Below are 15,843 nucleotides of genomic sequence, written 5' to 3'. Positions count from 1 at the left end.
GAGAGCTTATTCTTCAGGATTTCATTTTGTTTGGGAAACAGTGTGGTTTCTTCATGATTTGTGATTGCACAATTTTTCAATGTTTTTGGAAACACATGGCTCACACATTATTCTTGGCCTAGATCCTTGCTTACTGCTGTTAAATGATGATTCATCCTACTGGTTTTCATTAGTTCAGAAAACTCTGCTGGTAGGATTCATAGCTACTAAAAAAACCAAAAACACAAACAAACATAAAACTCTTCACAGTAGGATCATATCTGATGTTAATTCAAAGTGATTCTGGATAATTTAATTTCCTTTTTTGGAGCCCGCCTGCCTAGATCGCAGGACCACAAGAATAAATAAGACAAAGACCACCAAATAAGACCACCATATTAATAATCTGCTTTTTAACAATCCAAGAATAAGCTTAATATTGAAATGAGAGTGTTAAGATGATAAAGTAAGCTATATTTATATTAGTCCTTTAATATTTTCTAACACGCTGGTAAATTCCAGGTCATCGACTGAGAAGCAGGCTAATGAAAATGCATGAATACAAAGAGAAATAGCCATGATTCATTGCAATTTGCTAATAACAAAATGCAATAAATGCTCAGATTGCTCCATATAATCTTAGTGTTTCGGTGGCTTGTTTGTACGATATATGTGTTCATCAGGGTTTTAATATTGATACTTTGGACTGAGGTGCAGTTGAAGTGCATTTTATACATAGTCCATTCCCACTCTTATTAGGACTGGAGGAATAACATGTACTGCTGTCAGTGCGCTGGCAAAATTGTGAGGGTAAAGACACCATACTTACTCTTTTATTAGCAAGTGTGGAAGACACACACACACACACACACACACTCCACAATAAGTCGTCCCTATAGATCAAACATCACTTAAATGAACAGTCTTTCTCTATATCTATTTCTCTCTCCCTCACACACACCTACACGCACAGACACACATACATGCACACACCCTGCTGTATCTAAAGCATGGCCACCCCTTTGGGTTTTCATTTTCTTTCCTTCTCTTGCCTTCTCGTCCTCTTCTTCGACCAATAACTATCCTTTCAGGGTCACTGCATCACTATTGGATGTTGTTACATGAGAGACATGGTATTTGCTGACGGCTGTCTGCCTGGATATCAGAGTCACTGACCCTTCTGAGACACCAGAGGTCATCAGGGAAAACCAGGGCTTTCTCGATCTATTCAGACTTTGCTATGACTGCTTCCCTTCCAATTATCCTTGTAAAAAAATATTCATTTTTGGAAAATTGAAGAATATTATCAGTAAAATGAAAAATATCATCAGTAAAATGTAAAAAAAATATTTTGTTAAAGACATTTCAGTCAAGGGGTGACATTTGGCTTAAGACAAGGTGATGTCACCATGGTGACTGTGTTTTGGTGATCCCTATCTTAAATCTAAACATTTTATCCACACATAGGTAACCACTGTTATTTATAGTGTTGTGGCAGTGGGGGCATGATCGAGTGTCATCTATGGGGTGGAGAGATGGTCTGGGTGAATCAGTTGGGCTATTGGATGCAGAGAGAGAGCGCTTGAATAGCTCTCCCTGCTGCAAAGTGACAATGCAGAAAAACCAGGGTAGTTGCACTGTAATTCCTAAATCTGGGATTTCGGACATTCATATGGCATGATGGAGTTCCCCACAGGGCAAGATCCTATCTTAGCCTAGCTTGTGGCTCAGCAGCTGCTGGCAGTGTCACAAAACTGAAGTAAGATGCGCTTAAATAAGGCATCCTGCAGCAGGTCAGTCCAACTCTGCAGCCACACCAGCAGAGGTTTTGGATGATGACACTTAAGGAGTTTGATCTGCCTAAGACTAGAGCAGGTGGTGGCTTGTCACCAGAGAACGTGACTCAACAGCTGTGGTCAACCTGATAGCTCAAGAACAATTCACCGCCTGCTTGTGGGCAGTAGAATGGTTCCAGTGCCACAGTCCGTAGTCACTGGATGGGACCTCTCTATCTCTTTCCTCCTCAGAAACTACTCAGAAACCAGGAGCACTATCCCACAAAAGCTTTTCCCTGTCTCATCAATGTAGTCCCTGCTCCACATCCTCCTTCTTTTTCAATGCCGTTACCCATGCTCCTGTACCCTCCTCCTCTTCCCTCTCTCTGCAAAGGTGTGTCCAGTTGAGCCTGCAAATGCTCGGGTAAGGCGTGGGCAGGGGTGTAATTGCTATTTTGAACTGGAGCCATAGGGACATTGGTCCAGGTCCTCAAGGAACCACCATGTCCTTCCCCAACTGAGCAGGCATGTACTTCATACCAGTGAGTATGAAGAGGACGTGTCAGACCATGGTGGATTTGGGTTGTAACCAGGCCACAATCCACTAAAGTCTGGTTTGAGGCATTGGAAGGGTTCTGTCTAGTGAAGGTGAGATGTGTTCACAGGGATACTCAAGAGTATCCGCTAGTGGTCTTGTACACTAATAATGACTACGGAAAAAACATAGTATCAAGGCGGTGGTTAGTCTCTACGTTATTCATTCCCTAATTTTGGGCCCTGATTAGTCACAATTTTAAGGCAAGGACTTGGCATGTGTGTGTGATCCAGAAGTACTTCCAGGCCCATAGTGGGCTGAGCCAGAGCAGGAGGAACCAAGAGAAGGAGCTGCAACTACTAAGACCACTCCCAAAAGGAAAGTCAGGCCTCGAGACCCCATGTAAAACCCAATTAGCTTTCCCCTGGGGGATTTTCCAGTACCACAATCCTGTGACGATACCCTGAAGACCACCTTTAACCATGTGAGAAGCATTTGTGGTCAGCCAGGGGTTGTCCTGTCATATCCACACTTTTTGATCACTGATGACAGATTGTATAGTGTGATGTGGAACACTCCATAGAAGAGATGGTCACGCAGTTGTTGATACAATAATAGAAAAGTACTTTTCTACTGCTCATAACAACTCTGTTGCAGAGACCTTGGACAGGGTAAGACATGAAATCGCCAAATAGCCCATTTTTATTGGCCTGGCATTTGAGGTGATGTCAGCAAAAGATATGCATCATAATGTGAATGTCAGCTGGTTATTCCCAAGTCATCCCCAGAGTGCCCTTATTCCTCCTATCTGTAATTGAGGTCCCCTTCGAAAAAATTTATATGGACCTTGTTGAGCCATTAGCACATAGTTCACATGGTACTGTTTTGTATTAGTCCTGGTGGATTATGCAAAGCAATACCTCGAAGCAATGCTGCTCCAAAAAATGTCAGCACACAGGGTTTCGGGGGTACTCTTCCATCTTGTTCAATAGCCTGAAAGAGATTCTGACTGATCAATGCACAGCATGCAAAAATTTTAAATGATTGGGGAATAAATTGATTCACACCAGTGTGTAACATGCCCAAATGAATGGATTGGTCAAGTAGTTTAATCAGACTCTTGAAATTAGAATTTAGAAGTTCATACATAAGGATGCTAAGGGTTAGAATAAGTGATTGAATGCCCGGCTGTTTGCCATACAAGAGTATGATGCTGGTGGCACAGAGGGAGCAAGAGTCGTGGTTGCTAGAAGGTGCTCTTTATTTTCCATAATTAAAGGCACTAACATTTAGCAAAATAACTGAAACAAAAGGTAAGTGCTTGTCATGGTTCTCCATGTCAGTTCCCCAGCAGGTAATCTGCTAATGCGCAGCATCGTCCCTGCCTGTGGGTTGAAATAGTGGAAGGGAGAAACAATGGACAGGTGCACATGGTTAGTAGGCTGGTGTTTGGGAGCGGGGTAGTTGTGTACTGTGATCCTCCCAGCGAGTGGGCGTGTTCCTCCTGCTGGGAGGCCGGCCAACCATGACAAAGAGGTCCCACAATCCTCCATGGAGTTCTCCCCATATGAATTACTGTATGGGCAGATGAATTGAGCCATTTGGGATGCCATCCATAACAACTGAATGGCGGGACCTTCAAATAGGAAGAATGGAATACAGTAAGGTCTTGACCAGAAGAGCAAAACTCCCCTTGATAAAGCCTTTAACTAAGGAGAATTTGCTTCAGGCTTCAAGATTGCTAAGCCCATACATATAAAAGGAACATAGCTGTGTGGTTTTGCACTTTGAAATAAAGTGGTCATATTACTTCCCATTTCATGCTCTTAATTACTTTTAAAGTGACAAGGACTGTTCAAGGTCACATGATGAGTACGGGCAGTTGACTATGAGGTGAAATGAACAGGGACAGAGCATTTCAAATTGACCAACTCAACTTCCTGAGGGCTGTAATCTCAGTTACTCTGGCAAGGTTGGTTCCTGAGGGAGATAATCTAGGTCCAAGGGTTCCCAAAACCCTTAGTCTTACTGCTGTCCCTCTCAACCTCACTGCTGGCTACTACTGTAGGTTTGTGCCTAACTATTTGGACATCACCAGCTCACTGACTGAAACTGTTTCAGTGGATAGAGCAAAATGAGCAAGCTTTCATCCTCTGTGATGGCATGCTGTCGTATTTGCCGGACTTTTCTCACTCTTATATCTTGCAGAAGGACATGTTGGGCTGAGGGGTGGGGGTCATTTTGTCCCAGGTGTTCAAGGGAGAGGAGTGTCCAATACAGCACTATAGAGGTTTTTTGGCAATCCTTTATTCTTTGATACTACTTTTCACCATCTGGTCAGAGCTTGTCACCATTCCAGAGGCTCTACCACATGAAGGATGACAATGCACAGCTCACCCACTGGTATCTGTTGTTGGCTGGTTCCCTTGACCTGAGTCGGATAGTGAAGGTGTGCATGTGTAGGAGTGTGGTCATGTGTCCTCTGTGTGGTAGAGAGACAGTCTGGTGAGCCATCAAACTACTAGTTGCAGAAAGAAAAGTAGAACACAGAACTGGGCTGCAGAAAATCTCTGAAAAATCTCCCATGTCCTCCCAAACTCATGGTAGTAACAAATATGTTAAAATCAGAGAGCTTCAAGATAGCAACCACATTATATCAAAATAGCAATACTAAATATTGCTTTGGAGATTTTAACTTCAGATGTTTATTTTTTATGCCAGGTTCTGTTGAATAGTGCACAAGAGAAGGAGCAGAAAGCCTTTTCCTTCATTGTTTTAGAACAGTCAGTGCAAGCATTGCTATGTTTGGAGGCTGTAACAAATTTAGCCAGTACCAGTACATAATCACTCCACCATATAGGCATGCACAAATCCTCCTTAAATAGTTGCTTACTGCATTAATCACTCATGTGTTTGCCTGTTACCACTCTACAGGGTCCCTTGTGTATCTCCAAAAGTGCCACATGAGTCTCAGCCATTTTGTTCATTAATATCAGAGCAGGTAATGAAACAGGGAAGTTTGATAGCAGCCTAAGAAATAAGACAAAAACACAATCTGTATGTGAGTGTTTGTGTGAATGACAGAGAGAGAGAGAGAGAGAGAGAGAGAGAGAGAGAGAGAGAGAGAGAGAGAGAAACAAATGTGAGACAACAGAACAAGAAAGAGGGATCGAGAGGGCAAATGAGAGAGTGGGAGAAAGAGAAAAAACATAAACTTTCGAGAGCATTTCTTAAAAGTCTTCAGACAGACAACCTGGACATCATTATGCCTGTATTGGTGCCACACAAATAAAGGTTTAAATGCATGACAGCTAATTTAACAAAAGCTATCAGCAAGAAACCCAGTTACAGGATGTCATGATTTACTGATGTATTTCCATAGAGATTTGATACAAAAATACAGAGGAGTGCAAATGAGCAGATCAGAACAGTAACCTTGACCAATGTGAGTTGCATGAATTACATTCATGAATAATATGAAAACTAGGACAGGTCTTGAAGGATCATTTACAGTCTTCCTGTCTCTGCTCAGGTCTTACTGCTGAGCAGTCAGTTCTTTGGGTCATGCTCTGAAGTGAACTCCTAATATTGCTCAGAAATATGGTGGCATATCCTCTCTGCTAATGACTGACCTGACTGTCTCAGCAAAGGCCAGTAGATAAAGTTCCACACTGCTTGGTCAGCCCATAGATATATGGACAGCTTGGTGTGGGTGTGTGTCTGTCTATTTGGTGGATAATGACCGCTAGGCTTCAGGATGGCAGGTACTGTCGCAACAACCGCACAGGCTGGTTTCTCTAGTTTTGTGTGGAAAACCAACTTGTCTTGGCCTTTTGCAGTTTTCTGGGGTAAAGAAATGACTAGATTGGTGTCTGTGCACCTCACCTTGCTTTACAGGTGAATTCCAGTGAAAAATGTATTGATGAATCTGTTAGATCAAGAATAGTGGTACCAGTCTCTGTCTTTTTCTATATATTGATTATAGATTATATATGTAATACATGCCTGACTTACTTAACAAAATGTATGCTTATACATTATACATTTGTAACGAGCCTTTCTTGACCACAGTTTTATATGGATTATACTCTCAAATAACACATGTTCCTTCTTTCATAAATATTGTAGTACACAATCCTGAAGTAGGAAATGTTATTTAAAACTTTATTATACGCGTGTATTTTTATATCATTATGAATGCTTACATATGTGTGTGTGTGTTTTAGCTGTAGGCTGATCTGCTGTTAGAAATAATGCACTATGGAGGGGGAAGAAGGGCCTCAGCACAAAACGTCAACACGGAAGCACCTTGTGGAGGCCAAAGGTCACGCCAAGCAGATGTGCTGCCAATGATGCTGGCCATGACTTGATGTACTAGCCACACACCTACTATATCTAACCCAGCAGGCCTCCAGGTGTCAGTCTTAAGAACAGCATGCTAGCGCTTCAGCGGCGGCTCCCCCACATGCACAGCAAACATCAAACACAATGTAGGCACCCTGGCAACTATGAAGCTTTGTAAGAGTTCCACAGATTCCTTTTCTGCAACAGGGCTCTTGCTTTTAAATCAGTTATCTGTGATCCTGTCAGATTGTTGAAGGAGAGCACCTGAAAGCAGGATGGTACCAAAACAATGGCAATAACAGAATGTCCACATTTAATTAGTTTAGGAGGATAAAGCGGATGGAATCAGACAGTGATTATTCTTTAACATGTGGCTGGATGTACAAGGACATTATTTGGACTTAATAAAACATGCAACATGGTGTGGAGGAGGTTAATCAATAAGTCTCTTCTATAAACCTCCAGCTTGAATGGTCACTCTGATATAACTCATGTTAATGTAGGGAATGTATTAATATTGATCAAAGCAGACATAACACTACATTCCATTACACTAACTGAGCAATGATGTCCAATGTGCAGAATGTCAAGTTTAATCAGAGTGATATTGATCTTTGGCACTGGATTTGGTGGGGTAGGGGAAGGCAGAGCCTGGTCTCGGCCACTCACTTCTCGTCAGCACATAATGAAAGTCTTGATATTGAAATTCAAGGTTGAATTCATTGGCTTGGAGGACAATGCACACTGGTCGTTTGCACATGGCATTCTGACGAGACAAAGGCCAATTCCTATTCTATACCCTACAATGACGACAGTAATGCGCAAGCCCCATTCGGCTTTTCAGATGTGAAAGAAAAAAACACTTACTTTCCTATAAATGGTAATCAAAGGCAGTGTGTGTGTATTTTGTTTTTGTTGTTGTTTATTTGCAAGGTTTTGTTTTTTTTTTGCTCTTCCACACATTAACCAGCAATGCATTTCTAGGTAGCTGCATAATCAGTTTCTTGGATCGTCTTAGGAAGGCAGGTGTGGACACAGCTTGCATAAAGACAGGAAAACAGTTTTTATTTTAACATAGTAATCTTTGTTCAAGAACTCCAAGGTTAAAGGGTAAGTAAGGTGTTCAGTGAATGCAGAAATGGTACATTGATTGGATTAAATCATTCTGGAAATCAGCAGTGTATGGAGCTATTTTCATGACAGGAAAGCATGTTTGCCTCTATGTTACTGTGAGAAGAGTTCACATTTTAAGGCATAATTGATCACTGGCAGTTTATTTTATAGTAGCCTTAGTGTGAAAGAGCAGTAGCATGCCAGAGAGCTTTCTGTGTAATTAGCCGGCAGAAAGCGACCAGGGTTCCTCTTGGCCTCCGATCAAGTCCTGAACGCTCAGATCACTTTCTGAGACATCTGAAAGGAGCCGATGCAGTACATTACCGGTCTGCTCACCTGCTTAGTCATATTGGTTCCAAGGTCACGTCCACTGGTACTAAACTACACATCTTGAGACGTGCCATAATTTTTAAAAAAAAAATCTTTGCAGTGCAGTTCTGTAAAATCAAGGCACAATTGCCCTATAAGCCTTATAACTATTGTCTTGTGGTTTAGATACCACATAATTGACTCAGTCAGTTTTTTCACACAATTTTCTCTCTCTCCCTTTCTCTCTTTTTCACACACACAGTGTTGCTGCCACACCAGTGTATCATAGTTATTCAGCTAAATAAGGCAGTATTGGAAGGTGTGGGTGCAGAGAGAGAAAGAGAGAGAGAGGAGAGAGAAAGAGAGAGAGAGGAGAGAGAAAGAGGAGAGGAGAGAGAAAGAGAGAGGAGAGAGAGGAGAGGAGAGAGAAAGAGAGAGAGGAGAGAGAAAGAGAGAGAGAGGAGAGAGAGGGTGGAGAGAGAAAGAGAGAGAGAGGGTGGAGAGAGAAAGAGAGGGAGAGGAGAGAAAGAGAGAGAGGGTGGAGAGAGAAAGAGAGAGAGAGAGGAGAGGAGAGAGAAAGAGAGAGAGAGAGGGTGGAGAGAGAAAGAGAGAGAGGGTGGAGAGGAGAGAGAAAGAGAGAGAGAGAGGGTGGAGAGCGAAAGAGAGGGAGGGTGGAGAGAGAAAGAGAGAGAGAGAGGGTGGAGAGAGAAAGAGAGGGAGAGAGGAGAGAAAGAGAGAGAGGGTGGAGAGAGAAAGAGAGAGAGAGAGGGTGGAGAGAGAAAGAGAGGGAGAGAGGAGAGAAAGAGAGAGAGGGTGGAGAGAGAAAGAGAGGGAGGGTGGAGAGAGAGGGAGAGGGGAGAGAAAGAGAGAGAGGGTGGAGAGAGAAAGAGAGGGAGGGTGGAGAAAGAAAGAGAGGGAGAGGGGAGAGAAAGAGAGAGAGGGTGGAGAGAGAAAGAGAGAGAGAGAGGGTGGAGAGAGAAAGAGAGGGAGAGGGGAGAGAAAGAGAGAGAGGGTGGAGAGAGAAAGAGAGGGAGGGTGGAGAGAGAAAGAGAGGGAGAGGGGAGAGAAAGAGAGAGAGGGTGGAGAGAGAAAGAGAGAGAGAGAGGGTGGAGAGAGAAAGAGAGGGAGAGGGGAGAGAAAGAGAGGGAGGGTGGAGAGAGAAAGAGAGAGAGAGAGGGTGGAGAGAGAAAGAGAGGGAGGGGCAATGTGGGAGACAGGGACGGGGGAAAGGTAGTGTAAAGAACAAGAGAGAAAAAACATCACCAGCACTACCAGTGGCTGCACAGCTTTGTTTTGCATTTAGAAGCTGGTCTATTTTCTAATATCCTCTCATTCCAGTTTGAAAGGATAATTAGGTGATGGAAAAGCAGGCATTTGTTGTTTTGAAATGCTATGTTAGTAATCAAACTGAGTGAAAAATAATGGATAAATGAAATACTATTGGGACAACAATCCACTTAGTTCTAAGAGGCAGAAATTTACCTTTTTAATGGATCTAACAATCTAAACATATTTCAGGTCTGAATCCCTGCGCAGGACACGGAAGAACAAACCAGGAGCAGGGGCTAGAATGGAGCCCGCCAGGAGCATCAAGCTCGTCCTGATCCTCTGCCTTCATCACAGCTGTGGTAACGTCTCTCTCCACTCCCATGCTTCAGTCTGTTCTCCTCGCCGAACTCTGTATCTCCTTTATGGCCACTTCTTAGTAGAAGGATCTGACAGTGATGCATGCACATGGTGTAATTCTAAACAAAGTCCTGAAAGTTTGAGATGGAAAGTTACCTTTAGACAAATGGAAAGTGGAGCAGATATGGTCAGCTAAGATTTGTGACTATACTATATAATGTCCTCTCAAAATTCACAACGCGGAATATGAAACAGACTGATTGCTGCTTGAAGATGAAGATGTTGTGATGAAATGATAAAACCTCTTTGAACAAGGTGCTGATGAGCTTGGTGTTAACAGTTCAGTTTGGATGACATGGCTACTTGGCTTGTCAGTCAGCCAAAGACTGGGAAGGTTTAAAGCTGTGTTTAACTTCTTACCATGTGTTAATCCATTTATTTTCCATGCTGAAGTATTTCTTGAGAATCTTTAACTGACCTGAGGGATGAGATTGGCAAAGTGGAGGCTAATTGCTTCAGTTTTGTTAATTATGCTAATTAGACACCACATGTAAGTGTTTTAAAGTTCCTAACTCTCAGCGACTGATCAAGGTCATGATGCCAGAGAAAAGCCATTCTCTCTGTTTCCCAATACAAATACTGTATGTATGAGTGTCTATTTATTTCTCTCTTTCTTTTAGTGTGCGCACCCACCCCAGCACATGCCCACGCAGAGGAAAGACTCCTTCAGGTTCTATTCCAGCGCTATAATAAGTTCTCCCGTCCTGTTGCGAACATCTCAGATGTGGTGCTGGTCCATTTTGGCCTCTCCATTGCACAGCTAATAGATGTAGTGAGTTTCACAAAGTGTTTTCAGTTCAAACCCCAACAACAATGAAAACTCTAAACTGTCAGATCCTGCAACAAAATAAATCAGCTTACACTGATACATTAATAGAAAACAATGCTGTCAGAGATATTTGCTTTATCAAATCCCATGGTAAAATATATTTTACCTGATCTGAAGTGAGAACCTCATTTTTAACCTTTTGAATGTATACCTTACTGCAGGATGAAAAGAATCAAATGATGACAACTAACGTCTGGGTGAAACAGGTATGTTTTGATCAGTTGGAGCATATAATTGCAAATTAATGAGATTTTTAATTGGAACTAGGCTCCCATTACCCTATTCTCAGTTCTGTTGTCATGCCTGCTGGTTCAGAACATTGATGGGAATGTATGTGTCCTGACAGGAATGGAGTGATTACAAGCTGCGTTGGAACCCTAGGGACTACGAAAATGTCACCTCTATCAGAATCCCCTCCGAGCTCATCTGGAGACCTGATATTGTACTTTATAACAAGTGGGTAATTCTTTTTTATTGATTCCAAATTTAGTCAGCCATTTAGTTAGTTTGATCAACAAGCAGTACGTTAACCCATGTCCTCCTGAGCCCGTACTACGTTGTGCACATTTTTCCATTTCTACCCTGTGTTTGTATAGAGTAGCACATGATAAATATGTGAGGGCAGTGAATTCATTTTCACTTCAGGTTTTAAACATTCATGAGTAGGAGGATGCAAGGTCTTAATAGTTTAATTTAAATACATTTTTCATTTTCATTTGATCATATCTGTAGTTAAAATTCTAGCACTTTATGTCTAAGCACTATATTTTTAATGTGTTTAATATGTTCTACTAAATTACATTTGAGCTCAGGTTATTTTATTTTATTTTAATTATTTATGCATTCTTATACTGAATGTCGGCTCAGCCAGTATTAGATTGAATGAATACATGAAATTAGGCTGGAGGAATTTAGCCAACATTCACCAGGTGCTCATAAATTAATCAACTGTATACAGGAGAGAGAACACAAAATAAAGGTAGAACAGAAAATTAAAAAGTCAGGTAGATGCAGCAGCAACAAGCATTAAAATGTTATTCAGTCATGTCACTGTACCATGAAATGCCTAGGGGAAGGACTACACAATATTTTCTACACAATAAAAAATCTCAGTATATGCAATGATATGCACCAAATTTACAAGGTAAATTAACTGCTAATTTGATTTAATGATTGGCCAAAAAAAGTAATTGATTTCAAATTACTTAATTAACTAAGTGCTTAATGAAATTCAACATGAGATTATAAAATGGATCCCAAAGGAGATATCATAAGGTCTATGCTAGCACCCCACCAACTCTTCATCAGAGGTCTGTGTCTGACCAGAGGTGGTGACATTGATGCATGTAAATACTCCAAGAGCACAGCTCAGCTCTTACCACCATGCCACTGCTATTTCAGCATTAAAAGTGTTGTGTTTGGTGAATAATTTGCCACACAAGTAATAACCAGTTTGTAGTGGTGCTGTGGTCAGAAAGTAAATGTGTTGAACATGGTAGCTGGGGGAGGATGGACTATGCATGCAAACAGATGGGCTACAGCTTGGAATTGTACCATTTCTAAATGCAAAAAAAAAAAAGATTTATCTCAAAATGTAGCTGGGGAATGTCTGTGTAGATACTAATCAATAATATTATTTCTTTAAAAACAACCACAAAATAAAATAGATCTGTGATCACAGTTAACCTGTTTAACCCATCATGTATTTGTTTTCTGCCAGTGCTGATGGTGACTTCGCTGTGACACACCTGACTAAAGCCCAGGTGTTCCACGATGGTCGGATCAAGTGGAAGCCCCCTGCTATATACAAGAGCTCCTGCAGTATCGATGTCACATTCTTCCCTTTCGATCAGCAGAACTGCAAGATGAAGTTTGGCTCCTGGACGTACGACCGGGCTAAGATTGACCTGGTGAGCATGGGCAGCAACGTTGACCAAATGGACTACTGGGAGAGTGGTGAGTGGGTCATCATCAACGCCGTGGGGAAGTACAACACCAAGAAGTACGAGTGCTGTGCAGAGATCTACCCGGACATCACCTACTCCTTCATCATCCGCCGTCTACCGCTCTTCTACACCATCAACCTGATCATCCCGTGTCTGCTCATCTCCTGTCTGACCGTTCTGGTCTTCTACCTGCCGTCGGAGTGTGCCGAGAAGATCACCCTCTGCATCTCCGTCCTGCTCTCACTCACCGTCTTCCTGCTGCTCATCACTGAGATCATCCCATCCACATCGCTGGTCATCCCGCTCATCGGCGAGTACCTGCTCTTTACCATGATCTTTGTCACGCTCTCCATCATCATCACGGTATTTGTGCTGAACGTGCACCACCGCTCACCTCGCACACACCGCATGCCCCACTGGGTGCGTCGCGTCTTCCTGCATGCCGTGCCGCGCTACCTGTTCATGAAGCGCCCGCCTGCCTCAGGGAAGAGGAACTGCCGCATGCTCATTGAGATGATGCACAGGCCGGCACTGCCGTCGACACTGCTGTTGGGCATCCCTGAAGTGGAGCCCTGCCCCAACGTGGGTGTGCCCTCTGCCACTCCATCCAGCGAGCTCCCAAGGGAACCGCCTCCCAATACTCCGCTTTTCTGCAGTTCCCCTAGCAGCCAATACTCTATCCTACAAGAGGACCCTGTACGCAGGCTCCGGCCACAAGTGCATGCCTCCCTACCCTCTAGTCCCAGCTCTTCTCAGGACACCCCCCTCAGCTCCCTGGTTCATACGCTGTCCCTCAGCAGTGTGCGCTACCGCAGTGCCGAGAATGTGCTCGTTGAAACCAAGGAGTGCACAGATGAGATGGAGGCTCTCCGGCTTCCCAGTGAGCACAAGGGTGCCAGCACAGATGCCCATGCCAGTGTAGACATGGTTGAGAGCAGCAGAGCGGGTTCGACCGGTAAACTCCTGGACACTCAGAACTCAAGCTCCAATTGCAAAGTACCCAAGATGGAGGAGCCAGAGAGCCGACTGGCCCAGTCACTGCTCCGCGCCCTCGAAGGTGTCCAGTATATCGCTGACCACCTCCGAGCCGAGGATTCCGACTTTTCAGTAAGTTTCCAAACACTACTGCAGCTACTGCAGTATGCACAAAAATCTTATAAGTGTGTGAGGATATGCTGCAGACCCCTCCTGCCAGGTGAAGTATATACACCTACGCTCATGAAGCTCAGTCCCACTGCAAACTCTTAGCATTTTATTTGCACGCCTGCTCCATATAGCAGCCAATAGCAAGACACCAGCCTCACTTAGCAGATTTAGAATCTTTACTATTCTCTGAGTCACTGTAGGCTGGATATATTTTTGTCATTAATTTTTCATCACTAGGGAAAAAAGCTGAAATACAAAACAACCCAATTCACAGCTAACACAGCTGTACACAAAAATAAAATTGAAATGTACAGACTTGAGGTTTGAAAATATTTTATCTCCTTTCTTCCTACCAGGTGAAAGAAGACTGGAAATATGTTGCCATGGTGATCGATAGAATATTCCTCTGGATGTTTGTGCTGGTGTGCATTCTAGGAACAGCTGGACTGTTTCTGCCTCCATGGCTGGCTGGAATGATCTAGAACGTACTAGGGATCTCAGCAGTCAGACGGCAAAAGGAGGAAGATGGCAACGAGACCTGCCAGTCACTCGGCAGTGTGATCATTAGAACTTATGCCCTATTATTTGGACAGTGCAGATGTGATTTGACACATTCCTTAGCGTCCTGCACGACCAGCATGACAATGAGGAGTTTGGGCAAGGTCGGTTTATATTTCTTTGGCAGAAGATTCATTTCTGTCATTTCAGCAATGTCCAGTTTCTGGCACAGTAGATCCACTGTGCCGCCCTCCAGAACCCTTTCATCCTTCACTGTATTATTCCATTCAAATCTACAGTAGGTCCATTTAAAGCAGCTGCCATTACATTCTAAAACGTTCTCCATCTACAAAACTGCAGACCATCTGTGAAAGATTAACACTTCATTTAAGTTAAACATATATAGACAGCTTTGAACCTTATATTAAAGTAAAAAAAAAAAACCTCTAGTCATACATTTGTACTCTGCTAGAGCTGATTTTGCAGGTAAAAGATGCCAATAAATGATTTTAATACATTTGCTTCCTGTTGTATACTTGTGTTTTGGTACTAGGCCTAGTGCTCTTGTAACTGCATTTTGCAACATCTCTCAGCTGTCTGTCTGCTTAGACAAGCCTTGAGTAATGGCCTGCTTCCCCTCATGCTGGTGAAAGATGGGCTAGTATAAGGTCTTTCTGGATGTCGATGGGCAAAGTTAAATTTAAATGGTAAAAGTTCAATGGTTGTAGAATGCCCTGTAGCTGAGCAGAGCGCAGGGATGATCTAATGAGCACACTCAAAAGGTGCCAGTTCATTAGAACTACCACAACATAGAAAGGGTTGCTTTTCAATTCAAATTGGGGGGGCTAAATTTTATATTATATCTATATCTATATATCTATATCTATATATATATACACACACATCCATCCATCCATCTATCTATCTATCTATCTATCTATCTATCTATCTATCTATCTATCTATCTATCTATCTATCTATCTATCTATCTATCTATCTATCTATCTCTCTATATCTATCTATCTATAGCCATATCTATCTATCTATCTATCTATCTATCTATCTATCTATCTATCTATCTATCTATCTATCTATCTATCTATCTATCTATCTATCTATCGATATCTATATCTATCTATATCTACTTCTATATCTATCTATCTCTCTATATCTATCTATCTCTCTATATCTATCTATCTATCTATCTATCTATCTATCTATCTATCTCTATATATCTATCTATGCATATCTCTATCTATCTATCTATCTATCTATCTATCTATCTATCTATCTCTATCTCTCTCTATATATATATCTCTCTCTATATATATATCTATATATATATCTATCTATATCTCTATCTATCTATATCTATGTATATCTATATCTATCTATCTCTATTTATCTATCTTTCTATCTATATCTCTATATCTATCTATCTCTCTCTATATCTATATCTATCTCTATTTATCTATATCTGTATCTATCTATCTATCTATATCTCTCTATCTATCTATATCTATATATATATCTCTATCTCTCTATATATATATCTCTCTATATATCTATCTCTCTCTATATATATATATCTATATCTATGTATATCTATATCTATCTATCTATATCTATGTATATCTATATCTATCTCTATTTATCTATATCTGTATCTATCTATCTATCTAT

At 41.9% G+C, this 15,843-nt stretch overlaps 1 protein-coding gene across 2 annotated transcripts; it reads left to right on the top strand.

The window, feature by feature from the left end:
• The first annotated feature begins 9,296 nt into the window (after positions 1-9,296).
• Positions 9,297-14,677, top strand: chrna4b (cholinergic receptor, nicotinic, alpha 4b). 2 transcript variants are annotated; one of them, XM_027006893.2, is made up of 7 exons: positions 9,297-9,410; positions 9,574-9,683; positions 10,362-10,513; positions 10,732-10,776; positions 10,917-11,026; positions 12,291-13,623; positions 14,019-14,677. In XM_027006893.2, the coding sequence occupies exons 2-7, from the start codon at positions 9,626-9,628 to the stop codon at positions 14,142-14,144; spliced, it is 1,824 nt and encodes a 607-aa protein (XP_026862694.1). In that variant the 5' UTR covers positions 9,297-9,410; positions 9,574-9,625; the 3' UTR covers positions 14,145-14,677. The 2 variants fall into 2 exon arrangements, with proteins under 2 accessions (XP_026862694.1, XP_026862695.1); XM_027006894.2 differs by lacking the exon at positions 9,297-9,410 and having other exon boundaries at positions 9,530-9,683.
• The last annotated feature ends 1,166 nt before the right edge of the window (positions 14,678-15,843 follow it).

Source organism: Electrophorus electricus, chromosome 26 (genome assembly GCF_013358815.1).
Source record: "Electrophorus electricus isolate fEleEle1 chromosome 26, fEleEle1.pri, whole genome shotgun sequence".
Taxonomy (NCBI): Eukaryota; Metazoa; Chordata; class Actinopteri; order Gymnotiformes; family Gymnotidae; genus Electrophorus; species Electrophorus electricus.
This window is presented reverse-complemented; position numbering and strand designations above follow the sequence as displayed.